This window comes from Salmo salar, chromosome 06 (assembly GCF_965601325.2).
Source record: "Salmo salar chromosome 06, fSalSal1, whole genome shotgun sequence".
NCBI lineage: Eukaryota > Metazoa > Chordata > Actinopteri > Salmoniformes > Salmonidae > Salmo > Salmo salar.
In genome coordinates this window covers 65,199,482-65,225,424 of record NC_138296.1, presented here as the reverse complement: position 1 = coordinate 65,225,424, position 25,943 = coordinate 65,199,482, and the positions used below count along the sequence as shown (strand labels likewise).

General features: G+C 42.1%; 1 protein-coding gene across 1 annotated transcript; it reads left to right on the top strand.

The window, feature by feature from the left end:
* The first annotated feature begins 3,075 nt into the window (after positions 1 to 3,075).
* On the top strand, positions 3,076 to 24,401 carry LOC106607772 (clavesin-2). Its single transcript, XM_082976850.1, has 5 exons — positions 3,076 to 4,412; positions 5,167 to 5,341; positions 18,322 to 18,432; positions 18,730 to 18,950; positions 21,326 to 24,401. The coding sequence occupies exons 1-5, from the start codon at positions 4,024 to 4,026 to the stop codon at positions 21,417 to 21,419; spliced, it is 990 nt and encodes a 329-aa protein (XP_082832976.1). The 5' UTR covers positions 3,076 to 4,023; the 3' UTR covers positions 21,420 to 24,401.
* Positions 24,402 to 25,943: the final 1,542 nt, after the last annotated feature.

The window sequence follows — 25,943 nt, the reverse complement described above, 5'->3', positions numbered from 1 at the left end:
AATCATAATGTTCCACAGAGATAACCATGGTGTACAAACAGATTTTTAGGCCTATAAGTTGTAACATAATCAGTGAACATAACATTATTGAGCCCATTATTGGACCTGAGCCCAGTTATGACAAAATCCCTCAATTCCCAGATTATTAATTGAACCTGTCGCCACTGATAACACCGTGAAGGCTGCGTTTGACCAGATGTAAAATAGTGAGATTGGGTCCGTCCTAAACCACGGGCCGGCTCGCCATATGGCGTGTAATTTATCATGACTTATACAGCAGTTCAAGCATATTGCTCCATCTGAACATTAGTGCACACGCAACGACCATATTAGCGACGCCCCTGGGCAAGCCTCCGATAAACCAACAACACGAGTCCATTAAGTGCCATCTGAATCACTGTCTGTCTGGACGAGCGAACACATCCGGCCTACTCGGCACTGGGATCCAGCCATGTTGAACCCACTCACCCATTTCTCCGAGCTTGCTGGAACAGGGAACTGGAAGGCTAAGAAGAAGAAAAAAATGTTTTAAAGAAAATAATTCATGACAATTATCGAGATTCTTTAAACGGCACTTCTGGTAATTTGCTCCATTTTCAGTTGAAGCCTCAACAGGCTACGTGCTCCCATAACTTGTTCAGAGATAGTTTTCTCTCTAACATCTGGCTATTGAGATAAGCTCCTGGGCATTGCCTTGATGGGCGCTCACCCGGTCTAATATTGAAGCAACACCAGACCAGTGGTTTTCACACAAACACGCTTGTGGACCAGCCAAGGTCAGAGGCTGAAGCCCCGGGCCTATGAGGAATTTATGTAATTCGTTAGCTTGACTGTAGAAAAATCACACCTCAAACTGAGAGCACTGTCTTTGCATTCAGATGTAAAATTGAATCACGCCACCACTTGATATTCGAGGTGAATAGCCTTACACTATTTATTTGTTTAAATCGTGTAGTTCACAAAATAGGCTAGTTTGCAACTCGTGGCATCTTGCCATGCAGGGGTGGTTTGCTTCACTCACACTTACATTTAGGTATGGAGAGTTCACAGCATGCCAAAGAGCGTCCATTGTCAAAATCTGACTGTGTTCAGGCCTAATGGTGCTGTGCTGTTTAGTAAGTAGCCTGTTTCGTCTCACTACTGTATAGTTGGGATGTTTTGATCTTTACATCTACACCCCAATGTAAACATCTAAAATAATGTATGAGTTATCTTACATCGCCCTCATTTATACCAGTGAAACCAGTAGTTTCCAAATACGCGGCAGCGCTAGTGCTGAGTCAACAAAGGCGCTGTCCGCTCACATGGTGCTGAAACCGCCATGGGCAGCACAAGAGTTCGGTCGCCGTGGTGACTAATTTAATGACACCTTTGCGATCACGCTCTGTAATATGTGTCTTCTTCCCCATTAAGAATTTTGTAAATATCTAACTTGTTTTAACTGAGAACTGCTCAAGACAAATATTTTTTTGGGGGGGGATGGGGGTAATTTTATTCAAGCATAGCCTAATGTCATTCTGAATGCCATGCACCAATACAAATACTGCAAACTGAGTTTAACGTCATCTTAGGCTACCCATTTTCTAATCATGGAATCAACCGTCGAAAGATCAAATGACATTTTCACAGTGCGTGAGCGAGCTCCTCAAAATGACAGCTGCACCTTCGCAACAAAGGTCATTTCCTATGCAGGTCCGTCCATTCATTTGATTTCCTCCACACACCCGTCAGAACAGAATGCAATTATCGGCTGCCCATTTCCACCTCCCGCGGGAGTCTGTTTTTCCTCCCTTTCACGGTGCTCAGCTGTCAGTCAGTCAGTCCCCCTGCTCTCTCTGGCCCCTCACGCTACATGACATTATGATCCACGCGCTGCGCCTTATCTCCCGCCACTTAGTCACCAGTGGCGGCTCGAGCTTGGGAGCAACTGAGTGACCGTCCCGCATACCCGATTGCTAACCAACACTGTGATTCACTAAACGAAATAACCAATTAATAAACCTCACACAAGCTTTGCAGAATGTGTGACTGAATCCGAAGAAAATACACAAGGTACAATGCATAATTGGTTCCAGTTTTCGTGAATAGGAGAACGTTTGTTCAAACAACATGCAGGACCTATGATTATTCTCCAGGTTGGCAATTAGAATAGCCTACAGGCCTACACACGGAGCTCACTGGAAACCTCGTTGAACGTGGAATAGACGTTGAAATGACGTCTGTGCCCAGTGGGAGGTTTACGCATCATTGTAAGGGCTCAAATCAGCAGCCATGATGCCGGATGTTAGCTAAAAAAATCACATCGACTGGACCTCTGGCCACTAAGCCACGGGGTCCCTGTGTGTGTGTGTGTGTGTGTGTGTGTGTGTGTGTGTGTGTGTGTGTGCACCTGTGCGCATGCCAAGTCTTCCACATCAGTGTTCACCGTTGATTTTCGCTCTCAGAGCTTGGCAGAATGTGGGCAAACGTGTAGCATATCTTGTGATCAATTTTTTTTGGTCCAGGGGGAGAGAGCAACAAACGCAACAAATGCTGGACCGGACAGGTTGGTATATTCACTTCAGCGGGCACCACAAGACAATTCATTTACCTTATTGAAACAAAGGCCATGTCGGGATGTTCCTGCAATCAGTTAAATAGATCTATCAAACCAATTGTGTCGTCTATTTGTAGCAACGTTGTATGCATTTTGAAGTATAACAATAATGAAACAACGTGGGAAAAAGTCATCAATGTGAGAATTTTGTATTTTTTCACCCAACTTTTCGTTGATTTCACGTTGAATTCGCGTTAGTTGAGGGAACATGTAAAGAGAAAGACAATTAACCAATAAGTCATGAGGACACTTATTTTTCCGTTCTAATTGTAGGCCATAGCCATAAGAAAATGTATAGCCTAATGCAGAATTGCCCCCCAATGCAAATGCTAAATGACATCAACATGATGGGACTGCATAGGTTGGCGGTCGTTTCAAAAATGTATTTCATAAGCGACAGCACCAGAACAGCCTAAAATAAAATGAATAATGCACGCCACACAAAATGATGAGAGACAGATTGAGACGAGGATAGAGTAGAAATCAACATCAATTCGGATGTAAAATCAGAGTGAGGAGCCCATATGCGGTCTGGTAGCAGCCAGTGAGCAGGTGTTTGGGTGCGATGAATAGAGAGAGGAGAGTGGGTGATTCTCCCCCCTCCACCATGTGATGACGGTCAGACTGACTGTGTCACCGGAGCGATGGTTTTAGTCACTTTCAACAGCAACTAAACGGCAACAGTAGCACTTGACGTAAAGCCTCCACCACAGAACCGGAGCAGCACGGCGCTCAGAACAACGGGACATGAAGTTGGTCCAACATCCAAACAATTTGGTACCAAACACACAGAATGGAAATAGACTGCAGGCTGGATGGAGTGAGGATGTCGACGGAATATGTCGCCTTGATTCTTCGACTGTAATTTCTAGCAGTCGGTGACAGCATCTCTCTGATTTTGAATTGAAATGCTTTCGGTAAGGAGAGTTATGACAAGAGTTGCTGCAGGGTGCCGCATTGCCTGCCCGCTTGGATAGTGTAATGCTTTTATGGTAATTGTAATATTGGTATTTTGGGTGGGGATGGACGATAATCGCTGTCTTACAGTTGTGTGTTTAGGCTTTCAACATAGCCAGCAACATATTTAGACCCATTTGGGAAGTCAGCCACAGCCAGTATTGTGACTGAACTGAGAGATATAAATGTCGACGTATGAAAAGAAACTTGGAAACAGAAGTCAAATGTACGGTACAGGTGGTAACCTAATGGAGCTGTCCAAAAAGTGAATACTGCCTATGTTGCTTGCACCTTCTATCATACTCAGGGAAGCAGGACGATATTTGAAGTCAGGCTATAATTTTAGGGTCCTGATTTAGAAGGTTCAAAAGGCCTGTACGTGACGCATTCATTGTTGACGACTTTGGCTCTATCTACAGGAACATTTTACCTACCATTCAATATTGTCCGTGGACGTTGAAGCCAGAACGATGACTCACTTACAATCCGGCTTGTCCCCAGAAACACTGGAGAAAGCCAAGGTGGAGCTAAAGGAGAACCCCGACACTGCACATCAGGACATTCAGGAGGTGAGGGACATGATTATCACGCGCCCAGACATTGGCTTTCTTAGGACAGACGATGCTTTCATCCTACGCTTTCTCAGAGCTCGGAAATTTAACCATTTCGAGGCGTTCCGCCTCTTGGCCCAGTATTTTGAGTATCGTCAGCAAAATCTGGATATGTTCAAAAACCTCAAAGCAACCGATCCGGGCATCAAGCAAGCTCTCAAAGACGGATTTCCGGGGGTGTTGACCAACTTGGACAGATATGGCAGGAAAATACTGATTCTCTTCGCTGCTAACTGGGACCAGAGCAGGTAATGTCCGTCTGATATTAGGGAGCTGTCTTTTCAGAACTACTCTTACACCACTTGACAGTTTGCTTGCTGTCGACCCTCTATTTATTTTTCACAAATCTGTGTTATTGGCTTTGTTAGAGCCTAGTCTTATGAACATAACTGAAACATAATCCCCACAAACTGAACTATGAACCCAAAGGCAATCCCTGTCAGTATCATGGATGTAGGCCAGGCCAGGCAATGAGAAAAGTTTAGGCTGCACAGGCCAGTAGAAATTATATCATCACCCCACTAGTGAATGTTGAATTTAAGGACTAAATCAGATACAGTCAAATTACTTTATTGCAGAGATTTGACTTTAGGGGCCCACTCATGTGATCTCCATAGTCACAATGACAATTACATGAGTCATTTAAAACAGCCTTTTCAGACCTCATGCAATAGCAGGATGTGATGAACAAGCAAAATACCATCAGGAATGGCCATTAACTTAATCAATAACCGCACTCACACAAGTCAAATTGTCTCTCCAATCTGATTCTCTGTATTACTCTCCTGAATGAAAATGGTAAAGAGTCACTTTCTGTATATAATGCCAAACAAGGGTATGCTGGTTACATTTAATTTTAACTGGAATTACAGTACTAAGATTATTTGGTACATTTGTTATTACGTAATAATTACACAATAATCACTTAATGACCACTTTGTCTTATGTTTGTAATCTAGGCTACTTAGAAAAGTCCCTTAATGCTTTTTCTCACATCTATAGGTATACATTTGTGGACATACTGCGAGCTATTCTGTTGTCGCTGGAGTCCATGATAGAAGATCCAGAGTTACAGGTGAATGGATTTGTCCTGATCATCGACTGGAGCAACTTCACATTCAAGCAAGCCTCCAAACTAACACCGAGTATGCTGAGACTGGCCATAGAAGGTCTACAGGTAACAGTCTCAACATTTTTCTAACCCTTCTCTTGGCTGGGCTCCACATGACTCAGATTAAGTTCTTAGCTACTTTTGACACTTGTCTCCATTTACTGAGATTACCCAGATCACTCCTAATTTACATGGGTTTGCTACATTTAATCATCTTAGTCAAGCCTGCCACAGGGATCTTGTCCTCTTGGGATTTTGAATACACCAGACACTTGTCAGGTGCTGCATTTATGAAGTGCAGATCTCCGTTGTTCTTACGGAAGTATAGCACTACTGTTGCTAGTTTATATGCGTTGGACATTAGAGACAGGGTCCATTTCAACCCGCTTACCACACATGGTCCTGTGTACCTACTGGAGAAGGTGGACACGTCTCGGGAATCTTCACCAGAAACTGTTTCTGATCAACTATCTCATCGTTCTCTTGGTTATGCGACAAACTCTTTGAATGTAAAAGCACTTTCCACTCAATAATCACTCTTCTGTACTCTCAGAAACGACTTTACAATCAAAGACTTGCGTAAGAAAGAAATCATTATATTCATATTTTGATTGCTGGCTCTATTGTAGGCCTGTGATAGAGACTCAAATTCGAACAGCATTCCTTTGACCCGGTTCAATCCTTTCTAATGGAAGAGAAAAATACAAGCTCTCTGGCCAAGTGGATCCTTTGGTAGCTGGCCAACTAAAATATAAATATGATGTGGAGCCTAAGCCTATAGCCTAATAACCAAATGCATACAGACATTTCTCTGAACGTCCTTGTGAATGTCAGCCAATTCCTCTTGTAACCCATTATTCAAATTCCAGTGTATGAAAAGTTTAGATAGGCTAGCTGTGTAGCCCGTGTAGCTGTGTATAATGTACCATGTAGAGCATAGGCAGTTATCATCAGAGAGGTTTGTTGACTGAATAGCAATGGAGGACCATGACGAGGCCGTTGCACATTCCATTGCTTCTCCAGACACAGAATAGACTGTGAATAATTGATCACTGCTATTGGTATCTCAGTCTCCCAATGTGCCCACTACCAAATCATGCGGGAACACGCTTGAATGGAAAACAAAAGAAAACACACAGAAACATTGTATAACTAATGGAATCAGCCACATTTTCCTCCCTGTCTGAGTCGGAGACTGAAAAACCCCAACTGAATCTGTTTCCATTCGATCGAGTTTATACTTCATCTACAGTATTTCATATATGTTCATCAGCTCTACAATAGTAGGTACTTCATAAGGTATATAGGATATTATTACATGGTATGGTATACCACTATGGATTTTCCACCTCAGACACAATATGTGACCCCTCTTCTCATAATGCTAACGCCAGAGAGAAAAGCTTCTCCTATTGTAATCAATAGTGGCGACATCCTATCTGTGAGCCCACTTGACACTGAGCACTGCGAGTATCTCTGGGTGTTGCAGCCCCCTGGTGGGTTTTGTAATGATATTAAGGGTCTCATGTGTGTCACTATGCCTGTCAGTAAGGGCAGAAGCACTTTCAACATTAGGGTTTCATTCTCAGCTGAGGTTAACACTCGTTGCCTGTATGGTTATTGATTTTTGAAAATACCAAGACATGTCAAGATGTTTTTTTTTCTTCATATTATGTTGTGAAGGTCATGTAGTAGCTGATGATCTATCCATCTTACATATCATTGGTACTTGTGCCAGGTGCAGCTCACTGTTCGCTGCCCACCAGGGTGCGTGTGTGTTGCTATGTGTGCGTATTTGCGTGCGTGTGTGCGTGCGTGTGTGCGTGCGTGTGTGATCTTCAGGATCTTGGTTCAGGTTGTTTATCATTTCCTGGCAGTACATTTGTTATTGCCAGTGGGTGGTGTGTTCAGAATACCATGAAGAATTTCAACACTACTGACAACAATGAAAACCGTTTAACACTACCGCTGGCAACAATGAAAAACACTCTGCTGGCAGTTTTTTTGGAAGATTCTGAAGCTGAACAGAAAAATGGAAATTCAAAGAAAAGCTGAAGATAGCCCATAAGGATATTTTAACTGTGTGGTAATTGAGTTCCTTATTCCCGAACTGACAGTCACATCTATTGTTGTTGGAATGGCTAATACACAGAGCACAAACTCCAGTAGAGATTTCATTGTGTATTGGCAAAAGAGGCAAAAGAAATGAATACTTGTTCAGTGCGCAGACATTCTTGGCAAATCAATTCCAAGAAAAACAAATGCTTGGAATGAGTAGAACACATCATGTTGGCCTTGGTTTCCCCAAGCTATACTTTGTTATCTTAGAGCCTCTGATGTTTCCTTTTGCTCCCTCTCTCTCTGTCTTACCGATGCCTTTTGTCCCTATCAGTCTAGAGAAATAACTTGTGTTCAGCAGCCAATCACAACAGACCAGTCCTCCCCATCCCACCCCACAATGAGTTTCCTTGGCAACCTGTCCATCCGCCATGCTATGTACTCTCCAGATGGGCTGTGCTGCTAGATGAGAGAAAAACACTTCTGCCATTCTCCCTCAGTGTGGGTGATGATGTGTACATTGTTTCTGTGGGTTTTAGACAGAGTGGGGGATGAATCTATTTTTCAACCTATTTACATTAAAGGTCCAATGCAGCTGTTTTTTTTTTATATCTCAATATCAAATCATCTCTGGGTAACAATTAAGTAACTTAGTGTGATTGAGTTAAATTAAAAAGGTCAAAAAGAGAAGAAAAAATTGCTTCTTAGCAAATAGCCATTTCTGTCTGGGAGGGTGGAGGGGAAAATGGAAAACTAGCTGTTATTGGCAGAGAGGTTTGGAACTGTCTTTCTGATTGGTCTATTAACTAATTTACCACCTGGTGATGTCACCAGTCAGGCCAAAACTCAATCCCACCAAAACAGGCTGTAATTTCAGGCATTCTTTTCAAACAGCTCTTACACTAAAATGACGATCATTTTCACAATGTCACAGTATTATTCAAACCGCATAGTGTGCAAATATATATAAAACACAGGGAAATCAAGTTTTTGATTGCACTGAGCCTTTAACCTAATTCTGCAGATGTAGGGTTGTAGTCAGTCCCTCTGTCGATTTGGCCTGTTTCTCCATAATTATGTAACATGGTGCAATGGTGCTAATTCACATCTTAAAAGGTGACAGTTTATTCCCATTTAGCCAGGCTCAATCCATCAGTTTTAATTATATATGAGGGCAACACATTTTTCAAAAGCTCTTGTGCAACAAGATTTAATGTGGCCAAATTCTCATTACTTTTAATAATGATAGTAGGACATTGTCAGTGAAATAATTGGAACTGCGAGATGTTCATGCTTGGAGCTATCTTCAGAGCTCAGTTTATTAGCACTCTATAAAGTATTCATACTGCACTGACATTTTTTTTCAAATACGTAGAAAGATGAATTTCCCAAATGTGTTATTTTTCTGCATATGGCTAATAGACTTGTTTCAGTAGCAGCAGACAAGCGTGTTTTGTGCATTGAGGCCCGACATTATACGCTGTTCTGTCTGAGGCTTGGGATTAGGAAAGTACTTTTGTGAAGTGATGTAGTATAAATAGGTTTTATGGCTTTATGCTTGAGAATGAAAGTGCTGGATAATTTGATGGACTATTTTGACCACTAGGTTTATTCGATTGTTTTTGTTGTTGCTGGGATTTAACTTGGGTTTTGCCTAATCTTTGAATGCCCTTGCGACTTGTTCGATTGACAAAAAGATGTTATCTCTGTATGTGTCTTTTCCCCTTGTTATCTAACATCCATATCCCTCGGATTGCATATCTATTAGCTGTCCAGTCAGAGTCTCTCATCTATCAATGCTCTTCTACATACTGTAGCTACTGTACACATTATGTGTAGGTAGTACTTCAGGGAGAAAAAAACCTTTTCCTAGACAAATGCATCTTACAATCCACTGAGAAAAAGAAAGAAGACAGGTTTTTGTATTGGTCAGTATCCTTAGCCAACTCAGTGATTCTGTATTGTTTGGATAGAAGCTATGAAGGTTTGATTCATCCATAGCCAGTAATGTCATTACAGATTGATGAAATACCCACTGAGCTTTGAAGGGGTTAAACAAAGTGTCCGTCCTTTTCTACTGAAGTGGTGAAAAGGCCAGCAGAAGAATACTGACCGGATCCTAATGCCATTCTATGAATACCTCACTGAGCTCTGATGTACTGTATCCCATCGACTGCATATTTTATTAAGCCCACCCACAGGCTGGATGAGTTGAAAGCAGTAAACCGCTCAACATGGTTCTCCAAGCTTGTCGATAACGCAGGGATCTCGCTCTATTGTATTTATGTCGTATGGAATCCAGTCATGAACTAGAGCCTTTCCTATGCGTTTATCTCCACAGTCAAAGTATACCCAAAAGCTGTCAAAAATGGATTTTACCCTCCCTCTGTCAAGTCTGGACTTTTATCGAGGGCAAGAAGTCTGTATAATATTCACAGATTCACTCCGTTAACACATTTAGTGTGATTCAGAAGAAGGGAACCTTTCCTCATGAGAGGTCAGGGATTATTCAATGCTGTGATCAACAGTGCATTACACACGTAACAAGTCCAAACAAAGTACTCCCTCCATCTGGCTGTCTGACTGTGAATCTCCCATCTGGATGTTCAGCTCCACTGGCTCCTATTCCACAGCCCCATCCAGGATACTCTCGGCTGGCTGAGGAAACAGCAGCACACATACCTGGGAACGAGGGGCAGAGGAATATACGAATTGTTATTCTGCTTGCCTCAGATTCCGATTCACTCTGGAGTTGTGTTGTTGTTTCTCCTGCAGCAGAACTGTGCCGGTCTGGTCTGCAACAGGATTGGACTAGCCAATGAGTGGAGCTTCATCCCTCACTCGCACTGCTAAGTAAAGCAGGCCGTATCTGGCTGGTGCAGATAAAGTGTCTCCTGCTATTGACGTGACCTATCATTTGTGACTGTGTCTCTCCTTTCTCCTCTCTATTACCATGACTAAATGTGTTAATTCCAGGGTGTATCTCTTCAAAGAAAGCAGAGAATGTGCAATGGTTTTGTCATTTTAAATGTACTTTAACGTGGCTCTCAATCAAAAGCCTTCCCCGAGGATAATGCTGCTGCTTACTGTAATCTGCTTTTAAACTAGTGCACATGAAGAGGTTTGATTCCGGTAAAGAGATATAACAAAGTAGCATCTTCACTTCAGGCTACGTTTCCTTTTTAAAAAGGGCTCTGCTATATGTACGTTTTATTTTTTTCATTTTCACCGCAGGATGAGTTCACTCATCCTTTATCAATGACTCCTGACAGGAGCAGAGCAGAATTTAGAGAGCTCGTCAAGCCAGGAAAAGATGGGCTCATCAGCTTCTAAAAAAAGAACGGGGAGACATGAGAGCCGCATGCCATAATGTTCAACATCAACAGTAGCGGAAGAAGCCCAGATTGAAAAATCAAATATGATTTACATATTATAGGCTATCAGTGGCGTTTTTAGCATGTACATCTTGTTTTTTGGGGGGCTCAAAACAGGTGGGGCTCTGCCAAGATCAAATGATAGTCACTGTTGCAATCGGCTAATCAGCAGGTTTTGGTAGACAAATAACATGTCATCAGTGTATACCGTTGACTCCTTGTGGAACAACACAGTTTGTGTCACGGTTGTCGTAGGAATGAGCGGACCAAAGTGCAGCGTGTGTGTCGTTCCACATCTTATTTAATCTGTGAAACTATGCAATACATAAATAAACTGAATAAACAAAATAACAAACCGTGACACAGGTGAAACAAACACTACTCAAAAATAATCTCCCACTAACCCAGGTGGAAAAAACCCCTACTTAAGTATGATCTCCAATTAGAGACAATGAGGACCAGCTGCCTCTAATTGGAGATCATCCCAAACAAACCAACATAGAAATACAAAAACTAGAACATAACAACATAGAAATAGAAAACATAGAATAAACCCCCCTGTCACGCCCTGACCTACTCTACCATAGAAAATAACAGCTTACCATGGTCAGGACGTGACAGTTTGTAAGCTCATCATTCTGGGATTTTGCCAGTATGTGTTCATCAGTGTTCACTGATGAGTTTGACAGCTTGGCTTTATAGGCTTCTATTGCCATAAATGGCTCTTTGCAATGCAAGGGAATGTCCCATCAGCAGTCGATGCCAGATGGACTCCCCTTGAACCTCAGCTCTAGTCTCTAGCTTAAGTTGCTTGGGAAAATCTGCGATGTAACATCAGGAAACTTCTAGATATCCAACAAAAGGACATCAGGAGGCTAAGCTGTGACATCACAGCCACTAAGAGATCAAAGGATCATTTAGCTATTTGATTAAGAATTTTAAGACCCCTTGAAGTATAAAAAAAAATAACAAAAGAAGTTATTTGATGAAAAATGATTTTTGACCTTACTGCTATTAGCCCATACAATCGCACTGAATAACAGATTCACTACATGGAACAACAGATATGAAATAACACATATGGAATCATGTAGTAACCAATGAAGTGATAAATATACACTACCGTTCAAAAATTTGGGGTCACTTAGATATGTCCTTGTTTCTGTCCATTAAAATAACATCAAATTGATCAGAAATACGGTGTAGACATTGTTAATGTTGTAAATGACTATTGATTTTTTATGTAATATCTACATAGGCTTACAGATGCCCATTAACAGCAACCATCACTTCTGTGTTCCAATAGCATGTTGTGTTAGCTAATCCAAGTTTATAATTTTAAAAGGCTAATTGATCATTAGAAAACCCTTTTGCAATTATGTTAGCACAGCTGAAAACTGTTGTTCTAATTAAAAAAGCAATAAAACTGGCCTTCTTTAGACTAGTTGAGTATCTGGAGCATCAGCATTTGTGGGTTCAATTACAGGCTCAAAATGGCCAGAAACAAAGACCTTTCTTCTGAAACTCGTCAGTCTATTCTTGTTATAAGAAATGAAGGCTATTCCATGCGAGAAATTGTCTAGAAACTAAAGATCTTATACAAAGCTGTATACTACTCCCTTCACAGTACAGCGCAAACTGACTCTAACCAGGATAGAAAGAGGAGTTGCTCAGCTGAGCAAGAGGACAAGTACATTAGAGTCTCTAGTTTGAGAAACAGACGCCTCACAAGTCCTCAACTGGCAGCTTCATTAAATAGTACCCGCAAACACCAGTCTCAACGTCAACAATGAAGAGGCGCCTCCTGGATGTTGACCTTCTAGGCAGAGTTGCAAGAAAAAGCCATATCTCAGACTGGCCAATATAAAGAAGATATTATGATTGGCAAAATAACACAGACACTGCACAGAGGAAGATTGGAATAAAGTGTTATGGACAGACAAATCTAAGTTTGAGGTGTTCGAATCACAAAGAAGAACATTCGTGAGACGCAGAAAAAATGAAAAGATGCTGGAGGAGTGCTTGACACCATCTGTCAAGCATGGTGGAGGCAATGTGATGGTCTGGGGGTGCTTTGGTGGTGGTAAAGTGGGAGATTTGTACAAAGTAAAAGGGATCTTGAAGAAGGAAGGCTGTCACTCCATTTTGCAACACCATGTCATACCCTGTGGATGGAGCTTAATTGGAGCCAATTTCCTCCTGCAACAGGACAATGACCCAAAGCACAGCTCCAAACTATGCAAGAACTATTTAGGGAAGAAGCAGTCAGCTGGTATTCTGTCTATAATGGAGTGGCCAGCACAGTCACTAGATCTCAACACTATGGAGCTGTTGTGGGAGCAGCTTGACCGTATGGTACGTAAGAAGTGCCCATCAAGCCAATTCAATTTGTGGGAGGTTCTTCAGGAAGCATGGGGTGAAATCTCTTCAGATTACCTCAACAAATTGACAACTAGAATGCCAAAGGTCTGCAAGGCTGTAATTGCTGCAAATTGAGGATTCTTTGAAGAAAGCAAAGTTTGAAGGACACAATTATTATTTCAATTAAAAGTAATTATTTATAACCTTGTCAACGTCTTGACTATATTTCCTATTCATTTTGCAACCCAATTCATGTATGTTTTCATGGAAAACAAGGACATTTCTAAGTGACCCCAAACTTTTGAACGGTAGTGTATTTTATATTTGAGATTCTTCAAAGCAGCCACCCTTTACCTTGATGACAGCTTTGCACACTATTGGCATTCTCTCAACCAGCTTCACCTGGAATGCTTTTCCAATAGTCTTGAAGAAGTTCCCACATATGCTGAGCACTTGTTGGTTGCTTTTCCTTCACTCTGCGGTCCAACTCATCCCAAACCATCTCAATTAGATTGAGGTCGGGTGATTGTGAAGGCCAGGTCATCTGATGCAGCACTCCATCACTCTCCTCTTGGTCAAATAGCCCTTACACAGCCTGGAGGTGTGTTGTGTCATTGTCCTGTTGAAAACAATTGATAGTCCCACTAAGCGTAAACCAGATGGGATGGCGTACAGCTGCAGAATGCTGTGGTAGCCATGTGGGTTAAATGTGTCTTGCATTCTAAATAAATAACTAACAGTGTCATCTGCAAAGCACCGCTACATCATCACACCTCCTCCATGCTTTACGGTGGGAACCATACATGTAGAGAACATCCATTCACCTACTCTGTGTCTCACAAAGACACGGCGGTTGGAACCAAAAATCTAAAATTTGTACTCATCAGACCAAAGTACAGACTTCCACCGGTCTAATGTCCATTGCTCATGTTTCTTGGCCCAATCAAGTCTCTTCTTCTTATTGGTGTCCTTTTGTAGTGGTTTCTTTGCTGCAATTCAACCATGAAGGCCTGATTCACGCAGTCTCCTCTGAACAGTTGATGTTGAGATGTGTCTGTTACTTGAACTCCGTGAAGCATTTTTTGGGGCTACAATTTCTGAGGCTGGTAACTTTAATGAACGTATCCTCTGCAGCAGAGGTAACTCTGGGTCTTCTTTTTCTGTGGTAGTCCTCATGAGAGCCAGTTTCATCATATCGCTTAATGGTTTTTGCGACTGCACTTAACCTGTTAGGGCTAGGGGGCAGTACTGACACGGCTGGATAAAAAACATACCCGATTTAATCTGGTTACTACTCCTGCCCAGTAACTAGAATATGCATATAATTATTGGCTTTGGATAGAAAACACCCTAAAGTTTCTAAAACTGTTTGAATGGTGTCTGTGAGTATAACAGAACTCATATGGCAGGCAAAAACCTGAGAAGATTTCATGCAGGAAGTGGCCTGTCTGACAAGGTGTCGTTCTTCTTGTCTCTGTTTATTGAAGAGTGAGGATCTTAGCTGTACCGTGACACTTCCTACGGCTGCCATAGGCTCTCAGAAGGCGGCAAAATGCTGAATCGTGGCTTTGCAGGCTCTGGCTGAAAAAAAGTAGCGCGTTTGGGTAGTGGCTGGTTACAGTACTGTGAGACTCAGGCTCGTGCCCGCGTCGACCGAAGCTTTGTTTTCTTTCCTCTGTTTAGCTAAATGGACATTCCCGGTCGGAATATTATCGCTTTTTTACGAGAAAAATGGCATAAAAATGGATTTTAAACAGCGGTTGACATGCTTCGAAGTACGTTAATGGAATATTTAGATTTTTTTTGTCACGAATTGCGCCATGCGCACAACCCTGATTTACCATTTCGGATAGTTTCTGGAACGCACGAACAAAACGCCGCTATTCGGATATAACGATGGATTATTTTGGACCAAACCAACATTTGTTATTGAAGTAGCAGTCCTGGGAGTGCATTCTGACGAAGACAACAAAAGGTAATCAAACTTTTGTAATAGTAAATCTGATATTGGTGAGTGCTAAACTTGCCGGGTGTCTAAATAGCTAGCCCGTGATGGCTGGGCTATGTACTTAGAATATTGCAAAATGTGCTTTCACCAAAAAGCTATTTTAAAATCGGACATATCGAGTGCATAGAGGAGTTCTGTATCTATAATTCTTAAAATAATTGTTATGCTTTTTGTGAACGTTTATCGTGAGTAATTTAGTAAATTGTTAGTGAATTCGCCGGAAGTTTGCGGGGGGTATGCTAGTTCTGAACGTCACATGCTAATGTAAAAAGCTGGTTTTTGATATAAATATGAACTTGATTGAACAAAACATGCATGTATTGTATAACATAATGTCCTAGGGTTGTCATCTGATGAAGATCATCAAAGGTTAGTGCTGCATTTAGCTGTCTTCTGGGTTTTTGTGACATTATATGCTAGCTTGAAAAATGGGTGTCTGATTATTTCTGGCTTGGTACTCTGCTGACATAATCTAATGTTTTGCTTTCGTTGTAAAGCCTTTTTGAAATCGGACAGTGTGGTTAGATTAACGAGAGTCTTGTCTTTAAATAGCTGTAAAATAGTCATATGTTTGAGAAATTGAAGTAATAGGATTTTTAAGGTATTTGAAAATCGCGCCACTGGATTAGACTGGCTGTTGCGTAGGTGGGACGAATTCGTCCCGCCTAGCCCAGAGAGGTTAACACTTTTTTGGTTACTACTTGATTCCATATGTGTTATTTCATAGTTTTGTTGTCTTCACTATTATTCTACAATGTAGAAAATAGTAAAAATAAAGAAAAACCCTTGAATGAGTAGGTGTGTCCAAACTTTCGACTGGTACTGTACGTGTTTGTGAGAGTCTCGTCTTTCTTCGAGGGGCCATAATAGTTTTATAGGCCAAACCGTTCAGATGCTCCAGACAATTTTGTGAGAAGACCGATTTTCGGGACCTCTCATAGTCTGACAAACACCGCTCTAGCTCTGTCACCTTTCACCGCAGATGCGGAAGTGCCACGTCGGCAGATGTGGTGGATTGCGACGCATCCAATGCAGATATCTCTAGCTTAAACTGATGGATGTTATGGGGATTATTTTATTATGCCAATTAGATTCCCGCGTATGCGGACATCCATCTTAGGTGGCTAATGTCACTTGAAACGGATCAGCTAAAAAAAGCAGATGACATCCAAACATCTGAAGCCAACAGCACGGAACATGAACACATGATCACAGTTGGGCTTCATGCTCTCACAATTTTGGAGGTTGTCCTCCCCAAATTAAGCAGCAGCAGAAGTATCTTGTAGTTTGAATAAATAAATAAATGAGGGCGGAGGTGGTTTCTATTCTTCCCCCTTCCCCCTTCCCTCTTCCCTTCCCCCTTTCTCATTCCCCCAACATCACACTAGGGGTACAGATCAATCCACTTCCACTACCAACAACCAGAGGAAGACAGAGCCTCCATCATGTATTCTGATTTGTGTTTCATGTATAATGCAGATGGCGCCTTCATCCTAGTCAAAGCTGTCGGATGGATCACAAAGCAGGAGGGACGAATATTAGGCAGGCTGATGCTGCTCTCAGGAACATACTCCAGGCTGTGGCAGCCTGGGAGATTTGGTCGGGTGAGGCGACTCGGACCTCTGCCCTATTCCTGTCCACTGTCAGCTGTCTCTGTTCGTTGGTGTCAGATCTTGTGCCAGAAAACTGTGAGCGGCTCCGCTGGTGCCAGACTCTGGACCGCCCGGTGTCCTTGCAGCCAGGCCAAGGGACACTAACCCAGCTGTTCAGCATCACCGTGGCGACAGAGGCTGTCCATTTCTGAGACAGAAAGAGGCCTTAAAGCTCAGTTCTGTCATCTTTGCCATCAAAGTACATGACTCTTTTCTCTCTCAGACACATGCTAGCCACACTGAAGGCGATGACGAGTATCCTGAACAAACAATGGACTCTTAACACCCTGATCCCTGTGATCACAGTACCTGTGTGTAAAAGGATTAAGGTGTAAGGATCCTTCTGTTTGGGCTTCCAGGACTACATGTGCACATGAAGCCGTTACTGTCCTGTTTTAAAAAAGAACAGCCATCTGCTTATCTGCAAACTTTCTAAAAATCCATATGCATAGCCAAGAGGCAAGATCTATCTCCCACGACAAGAACACCCTCTGGCACTTCAACTTGTTGTCTGAAAGTGTGATAGAAAGAATTAGTATCCCCTGTATCTGTATTGCGATATGAGTTGATTGCCGGGCTTAGTCAGTGGAGGTGTACATTCTGCTCGGTAGAAAGGTAGAGCACGGCTTGCGTTAATGAAGAATTAACAGCGTGGGAGGGGAAAACTCCATTATGACAGTCATGTCTGTGATCTTAAATGTCGAGCCTGATGAATATGGATGAATAATGGACAGATTTAAGAGGGAGAACTGCAGTAAGCTAGCGACACCATCATTCACTACCTTCATTAGCTAATTAGAATGATACCGGTCACCATTACACCAGTCTTAAACCTCAGTAAAGTCTTCAGAACAAATGGAAACCACACTTACATATGAAACTGAGCCATTAGCAACTCGTTAAATGTTATGTGAGACTATTGTGTATTTTGAGCTTTCCAGGTGATTTCCCGCTCCAGCGGGCCCTGTGTGGCCAGAGTTTCCCCCGGGCTGTGTCACTAGGTTACATGGTGTACTCTGGGTGTTCCTCCTGTGTCCACCTCACAGACAATCCCCTAAATCATCAGATTACTCATTTACATAAATGTTTCCCCAGAGATCCAGTTATGGTGCTCGCCAGCCAACCCTGTTATATCAGGATATAATCTCAGCATACTCCCTGGGTCCACATTATGACATAGAGATTAGACCATTATGAGAATAGTGTCCAACCTATGAGAAATTCCCTGGCTGCCAGTCTCCAACCTGCATGGCAATGCAACATTGGCCAGAAGACAACAGCACTGAACAATTCAATGTTAATTCAATATACAGTAGCTAGTAAAATAAATGGACTGGGTGATTTTCGATGAGCAACATTAACATAATCCCAATATGCAAACCCGTCAAGATGATGGAAAAGGGAATGGAAAAATAACTTAATGATGTTCAATATACATTCTACATAACAATGTTCAAATCCACTCTCATTAAAACATACTCTCCTCTGACATACTGTGATTTGAATAGAATAAAATTAACAAATCAAAATTAAGTTAGTAACCATACCAACAGGCAGAATAGTGAGTGTATTTGTGTTCTTTGTTGCCCACAGGACAGCTTCCCTGCCAGGTTCGGAGGAATCCATTTTGTGAACCAGCCGTGGTACATCCACGCCCTTTACACCGTCATACGCCCCTTTCTGAAGGACAAGACGAGAAAACGGGTAGGAGGAGAGTTTGTTGTTGAGGGAACATAACGAAAAATCTTTTCGACAGAGACCACCGGGTCAACTGTGTTGCTGTACAGTATAACCAATGAATGTAGGTTCAATGTGTTCAGCGTCATTTATGATAGCCTTCTGAATAGCCGTGGTCATATAAACAGTGTTCAGGTCAGCTTTTCACAATAGCGAACCTATCCTCTCTAACATACTGTAGACTTTTGCATGCTGTTAGACTGTATATGCTCATTTATCTATCTGTGTCAATGTTGTGTTGTTGTTATGTCCATCCCTCTCCAGATCTTCATGCATGGGAACAACTTGAACAGCCTTCACCAGCTCATGCACCCTGAGATCCTGCCCTCTGAGCTGGGTGGGATGATGCCCCCCTACGACATGGGCACCTGGGCCCGCACCCTTCTGGAGCATGCCTATGACGAGGAGACAGAGTACTGCCCCGAGTCCTACACCCTGTCTGTCAAAGACCTGGAGAAAGACCTGTCTCCCAGAGCCATGAAGAGGTCCGTCTAGACTCATGTTATTCGTGTGTGTCAGTGTGATAGATTGTGTGTTGTGTCTTCATATGAGATAAAAGTAGAGGTGTCTTCTAAGAAACGGACGTGTTAGTCTGTCAGATATGTCATAGCTGATGCGTTTTCTTCCAGGTGTATCATAAAGTACTGTATATGGCTCATGTAATAACCACAGAAATAGGGCAGAAATTGGACATAACTAGGGATTCCTAGACCTATAAGATACATGGAAAACACATTATTGATTTTCTACAGTTGGAGTAATCCTTCATTAAATTGCACAACACGGGAGTAAAGAGCACAGATATCTTTATTCTGGTTTGTGTGTTGTGTGCTAAAGGCCTCTCACCAACATTATTCAGGGGGGTAGCTCTTAGACATAAGCATAGGAAATGGTATACTTGGATATTATAATATGTATTCACTATTCAAAATGCGAAACCTATTCAGAGAAATTGTTCTCAGTGTTTCGTTCAGGTGAGTGGTTTAGTTTCTGAAATCCTCCATGGCAGATAGTTTTGTATGTTTTATAGAAATAATAAGTTAGGCATGGTGACATTAGTTTGCCTTTGTGACAGTCCCTTGTCTCAGGTGAGTTTCTTCAGGGCTGTCTCTACCCACTTACTGGCTCATGAAATGAGCATTAGGCAAAATGGATGAAAATGATGCTCTGATCTGCACTCAATGGAGTGTGCTAGCTACCGCGCTAGCTACCTTCTGGAGCATGAACAGAAGTGATGGAGTTTTACCTTCGGCAATAAGCTCAGTTCCACTCCTGCTGCCACACACAACCCTCTGACTGAACCTGTATAGACATATGACATTGTCATGAAGGCCTTCTTGCCTTGAGAATATTAGGCTATCCAATGTCCTTTTCCCCTTTTTTTCTTGTGTGTGTGTGTGTGTGTGTGTGTGTGTGTGTGTGTGTGTGTGTGTGTGTGTGGTGTGTGTGTGTGTGTGTGTGTGTGTGTGTGACTGAAGGAGAGAAAGTACATGCTCTTCCCCCATGCACAGCACATTATCCTTTGTAAAAAAAAAAATGTTTTGGTTCAGCAGATTTTTATCAGTGAAATGTACTGTCAATGACATTTCTGCTTACCAAGACAATACACTGACGCAGCAGTCAAAGCAATGAGAGATAAGGTACTGTATGGGATTTTCATTGATTCATTAAGGACATAAAAGCATTTAATAATGTCTTTATTCCTATTGTTACCTAAGCCCTCTTTTACCCTGATCTGGCCTGTATCTGTGACAGAAGCATTTGATTGGTGTATCATAGCATCTTGGTCAGAGGCCTGATATATGGTGAACGTAATGCTGTAAATCACCTGCAGCCATATGATCTGAAGGGACTTATTTTAATCGGGGCTTTCAGCTCCCCACTTTACGCTGCGATATATACACCAACATTGCCTTATCCATTACTTGATTTAAAAAATAGCAAAATTGTCTATGAGTCACTGTTGGAGAACCATATGCTCTGAATGATGAGCCGCTGTATCATGGCCACCCCATAATGACACAGCCATACTGAACTGTATGACTGTGATGTGTGTGTGTGAGTGGTGGACTGACTCCAAGGCAGATCTGTTTTACGTCACTGTTCACTGCTGCAGTAATTACATAGGTCCCTGCTAGCAGCAGCAGTAGCTTTATGAACTTCTAAATGTTAAGCTCACTGAGGCTGACAGGATCCTACTAGTTACTATTCCAAAGGCCATTTCAGCCCCTGTGGAAATACTGTACAATCATCTCTTTTATTTTGTTTGTGGGTGTTTTTTTTTTGCCACAGGTGATTGAAGCTCTGGTTGTTTTCTTAGTAATCCTCATCAGTCCTATGAATGTTTGTCCGTCACGGCAGACACAGGAGACCAACCTGTACCAGACTTCCGCATGACGAATGATCACTCCGGTTCCCCCAAAAGCAGCTTAGGTTTCTATTGGAGAAATACATCCGAAATAGGTTCGAGCAGTGTCTGAGGGTGACATTTTGTGATCAAATGACCTTTTCGGGCTCATGTACTATACAAGACAACAACATTTCTAGGGGAAGAGAATGTTTGATGTTTCGTTTGCACGTGCATGTGTGTGTGCGTTTTTGTGTTTTTGGGTATTGCACGTGACCCGAGGCCTCCTAAAAGAATTTATGCTGGGGGGATTTTGGGATGCATTTATGAAACCAATCGTCTATGACCTTGTAAGATTCCTTTGTGTGCTACCTGCTCTGCAGGATGCAAGGGTTCTCTGGTGCTCGCACCTTTGCATCCCATTCCTTTGTACTAGGTGAGAAGTCCTCAGTGATAGTGCTTCAATGAACACAGGCCTCTCTGATGCCAGTCATCTTTTATTCATATCCACAGGTCCCAGTCGGTGGTGGAGCCCGGAGTGCTTAAACGGACAGAAAAAGTGAAGAGCGAGGAGGAGAACATGCAGCCGCTGCTCTCGCTGGACTAAAGTACGGCTCGACAACACAAGCAGACCAAGAAACATCGCCCTCAGACAAAAAGACAGACAGAGGGGAGAGAATTCCCATGCTCCCTCAAACAAACAAAAAGAACACAGAGACATAACGATGCGAGGGAAGAGATTGGAGCACGAGGAGAACCTCTTCTAGCATCATAATGACGGGCAAAGCTGGCATTTTGGGAGATATTTCTAAAAACAAAAAGGGAAGAGAAGCTAATGGTGGAGGTCCAAATGTGCCAATTCAAAACTGTAAATACACTTCTGATCTAAACACTAGGAGGATGGTGGAGTCGTTGTGACAAGAAAACATGTAAAGACTGCTGTTAATATTCTGTATGTGCTTCTCGTGAAATATTTTGTGATAAAAGTGGTACCACCGGAAGTTGATGGGAAATCACGCTTAAAGGGGATTGGAAGCTGGGGGCTTTTGGTACAGTATTTAACATTTCCAAACCGGCAAGTGCAGCTCGGGATATGTTCTAATAATGTTTTATTTTTATTTTTTACATTTAACCTTTATTTAACTAGGCAAGTCAGTTAAGAACAAATTCTTATTCACAATGAAGGCCTACCGGGATCAGTGGGTTAACTGCCAGTAACCATGAAAACATGACAAATGTCTCATATATTGAAATGATTTAGTATCAGCTATTGGTTCAGCTCAGAAGAGGTAACGGTGTTGTGGCTGTGTCATGTGATTCCAAAAATGTGTTCTATTCAAGGATTATCTTGAAGCGATCTGTTTCAATAGGAGAGATGTTGCCCACTACAGCACATACCTACTTGAAAACCAATTTAGATACACTATTTAAAAGATATAGATATTATTTTCCTCATATCTTATTTTAGGATGCTGGAAGTTAAGATACAGTATAATGTATACTTACTTATATATGATATCAAGCTTTTGTGATGGCTGCAGGGATACAGTCAGTTTATGTCACTGTGTGATCTTCCGTTGCTCGCTCCTTTGTTTCTCCCCTGCATGGCGGTGAAGCTCGAGGCAGTGTTCAGCTCTGGAGCCTCTGAGCCCTGACACAGTGCTGCCTTCCTGCTATGTCACTAACATGGATTCACTCTGGCGTGGCTGCCTGGCTGCCCAGAACTAGGCCAGACAGATCGACAGTCCTAATACCCAGTGATCACATGGTCCAGGCAATATCATCTCCAGCTCGATGACTGAGGGACTCAGCTGCTGCAGACCCAGGAACCTCTTTGGTTTCTTTGGTGAAGTGAGGGCGCCGTAACAGCTTGTCAGTGTTACCCAGTCTGTCTGTAGTGGCCGTTAGGTAGTGATGTGTGAGAGGCGTTGCAATAACCCGATAGCTGAACAAGGGTATTGTTATCTGAAGCCTCATTGATCGGATGCTGCTGTCTATGTGTTTCCCCCTGGTTTAAAGTATTTCATGTTTTTGTGTGATGTTCATCAGTATTTTAAGGCATCCGTGACTCGTTTGTCCTGTGTACTATTCAGATCATCCTACGTTACAGAAAGATGATGCAACAACAGCAGCAGCCTTTTGAGGGTTGAACACGTGTTTGAGAATTGAATATATTTAGCATTTGTAATATTCTTCGAACTATTTTCATGTATGCAGACTTGCCATTTCAACCAAAGCCCCCCTTTGACAAAACAACGTCTTTATTGTATCATGCTTTACTTCATCCATGGCTTGAAGGTACAGTAACGACTTCTTATGACAGTTAATAATTGTTCATGAATTGAATGCATATTATTGCTTTGAGTTAATCCTTTGGTTTCATGTTTCCGTGTCAATTTGATTGTATATACACTACCGTTCAAAAGTTTGGGGTCACTTAGAAATGTCCTTGTTTTTGAAAGAAAAGCACATTTTTTGTCCATTAAAATAACATCAAATTGATCCGAAATACAGTGTAGCCATTGTTAATGCTGTAAATGACTATTGTAGCTGGAAACAGCAGATTTTTAATGGAATATCTACATAGGCGTACAGAGGCCCATTATCAGCAACCATCACTCCTGTGTTCCAATGGCACGTTGTGTTAGCTAATCCAAGTTTAGCATTTTAAAAGGCTAATTGATCATTAGAAAACCCATTTGAAATTATGTTAGCACAGCTAAAACTGTTGTGCTGATTAAAGAAGCACTTTCTTCTGAAACTCGTCAGTCTATTCTTGTTCTGAGAAATGAAGACTATTCCATGCGAGAAATTGCCAAGAAACTGAAGATCTCGTACAATGCTGTGTATTACTTCCTTCACAGAACAGCGCAAACTGTCTCTAACCAGAATAGAACGAGGAGTGGGAGGCCCCGGTGCACAACTGAGCAAGAGAACAAGTACATTAGAGTGTCTAGTTTGAGAAACAGACGCCTCACAAGTCCTCAACTGTCAGCTTCATTAAATAGTACCCGCAAAACACCAGTCTCAACGTCAACATGAAAAGGCAACTCCGGGATGCTGGCCTTCTAGGCAGAGTTGCAAAGAAAAAGCCATATATCAGACTGGACAATAAAAATAAAAGATTAAGATGGGCAAAAGAACACAGACACTGGACAGAGGAACTTGGATTAGCTAACACAACGTGCCATTGGAACACAGGAGTGATGGTTGCTGATAATGGGCCTCTGTACGCCTATGTAGATATTCCATAAAAACAATCTGCTGTTTCCAGCTACAATAGTCATTTACAACATTAACAATGTATTTTGGATCAATTTTATGTTATTTTAATGGACAAAAAATTTGCTTTTCCTTCAAAAACAAGGACATTTCTAAGTGACCCCAAACTTTTGAACGGTGGTGTACATATAGGAACAGATAAGAGAGAAACTCAAATTAGAAGTCTTGTCAAATCACAGATTATTCAAAGCGGACGTGTTGGGAAGAGTGTTTAATGTTTAAATGTCCTTAAAAACAACTTGCTGAATTCAATTATGTAAATGAATCAAACATGAGCAACCAATAAATATGGACACACAGGTTGGTATCACTCTGCCCTCTTATTTACCTGTTTTGCACTCCTGTATACTGCATACTTTGTTTACGTCGAATGAATATCCTAAAATGGAAAGCCATACTCCTGACGCACACCAATTCCAGCTCTGCAGTAAGGCATAAGAGTGTGAGCCAAACAGTGTCAAGACCAAGGTAATGCTGAAGGTGAAACTGACCTTGTATTTATAGGCACTTTTGTTAGACGGACCTCTGCTGTTGAAGTATGAGTTGCAGACCACTGAACTGAATACATTATGATAACAGCAGGTAACTGAGAGACCTTCAAAGCGTTCAGTAAGCAGGTCGCATTCAAACGAGAGCACCTTCACTAAACACATGTGTATTGGCAAATTTGCCGATGAATACATGAAAAGCTCTGAAAGATATCAAAAGCTGTGGGATCAGGGTAATTGGTCGGGTGGAAAATTACCTCAGAGTACCTCTAGGCCGCGTTTCAGCAAAATACAAGCGGCTGGTGTCTGTGTAGAGAGCTAATATGAGGAATTGTCGCAGCAGAAGGATTTTTCCATCCTGACCTACAAACCAAATCAAATCAAATTGTATTGGTCTGATACACATATTTAGCAGATGTTATTGCGGATGTAGCGGAACACTTGTGTTCCTAGCTCCAACATTGCAGTAGTATCTAACAGTGCGGTGGTATCTAAAAACGGTAGTGGTATCTAACAACGATTCTCAACAATACAAACAAATCTAAAAGTAAAATAATGGAATTAAGAAATAAATAAATATTAGATTGAGCTATGTCGGAGTGGCATTGACTAAAATACAGTGGAATAGAATACAGTATATACATATGAGATGAGTAAAGCAGTATGTGAACATTATTTAAACATGATTAAAGTGGCCAGTGATTCCAAGTCTATGTATATAGGGCAGCACCCTCTAAGGTGCAGGGTTGCGTAAGACGGCTAGTGATGACTATTTAACAGTCTGATGGCCTTAAGATAGAAGCTGTTTTTCAGTCTCTCGGTCCCAGCTTTGATGCACCTGTACTGATCACGCCATCTGGATGATAGCGGGGTGAACAGGCCGTGGCTCGAGTGGTTAATGTACTGGATAATTTTTGTTGGCCTTCCTGTGATATTGAGTGCTGTAGGTGTCCTGGAGGGCAGGTAGTTTGCCCCCGGTGATGCGTTGGGCAGACCGCACCACCCTCTGGAGAGACCTGCGGATGCGAGCGGTGCAGTTTCTGTACCAGGGGGTGATACAGCCCGACAGGATGCTCTCGATTGTGTATCTGTAAAAGTTTGTCAGGATTTTGGGTGACAAGACAAATTTCTTCAGCCTCCATAAAGTTGAGCCATACTGAGCCACCCTGGGTTTACTGCAGTGTGTGTGAAGAAGAGGACACACCTCAATCCCTTACTGAACACACACAGCAGCAAACCCACCAGCTTTTTGAATTATTCATTGAGAAAGCCATCGTTATTCCCTCCCACATGACCATCACGGTGCAGTCTGTTTGGCTAGTTGGTTCACCCAGTCAGAGGAGGACCATACTGACTAAGAC

Excerpts from the sequence above, each read along its gene's own strand:
- LOC106607772 (XM_082976850.1), top strand. The coding sequence starts at position 4,024 with ATGACTCACTTACAATCCGGCTTGTCCCCAGAAACACTGGAGAAAGCC. Across the intron at positions 5,342-18,321 it reads TGGCCATAGAAGGTCTACAG|GACAGCTTCCCTGCCAGGTT; the intron begins GTAACAGTCTCA and ends TGTTGCCCACAG. Across the intron at positions 18,433-18,729 it reads AGGACAAGACGAGAAAACGG|ATCTTCATGCATGGGAACAA; the intron begins GTAGGAGGAGAG and ends ATCCCTCTCCAG.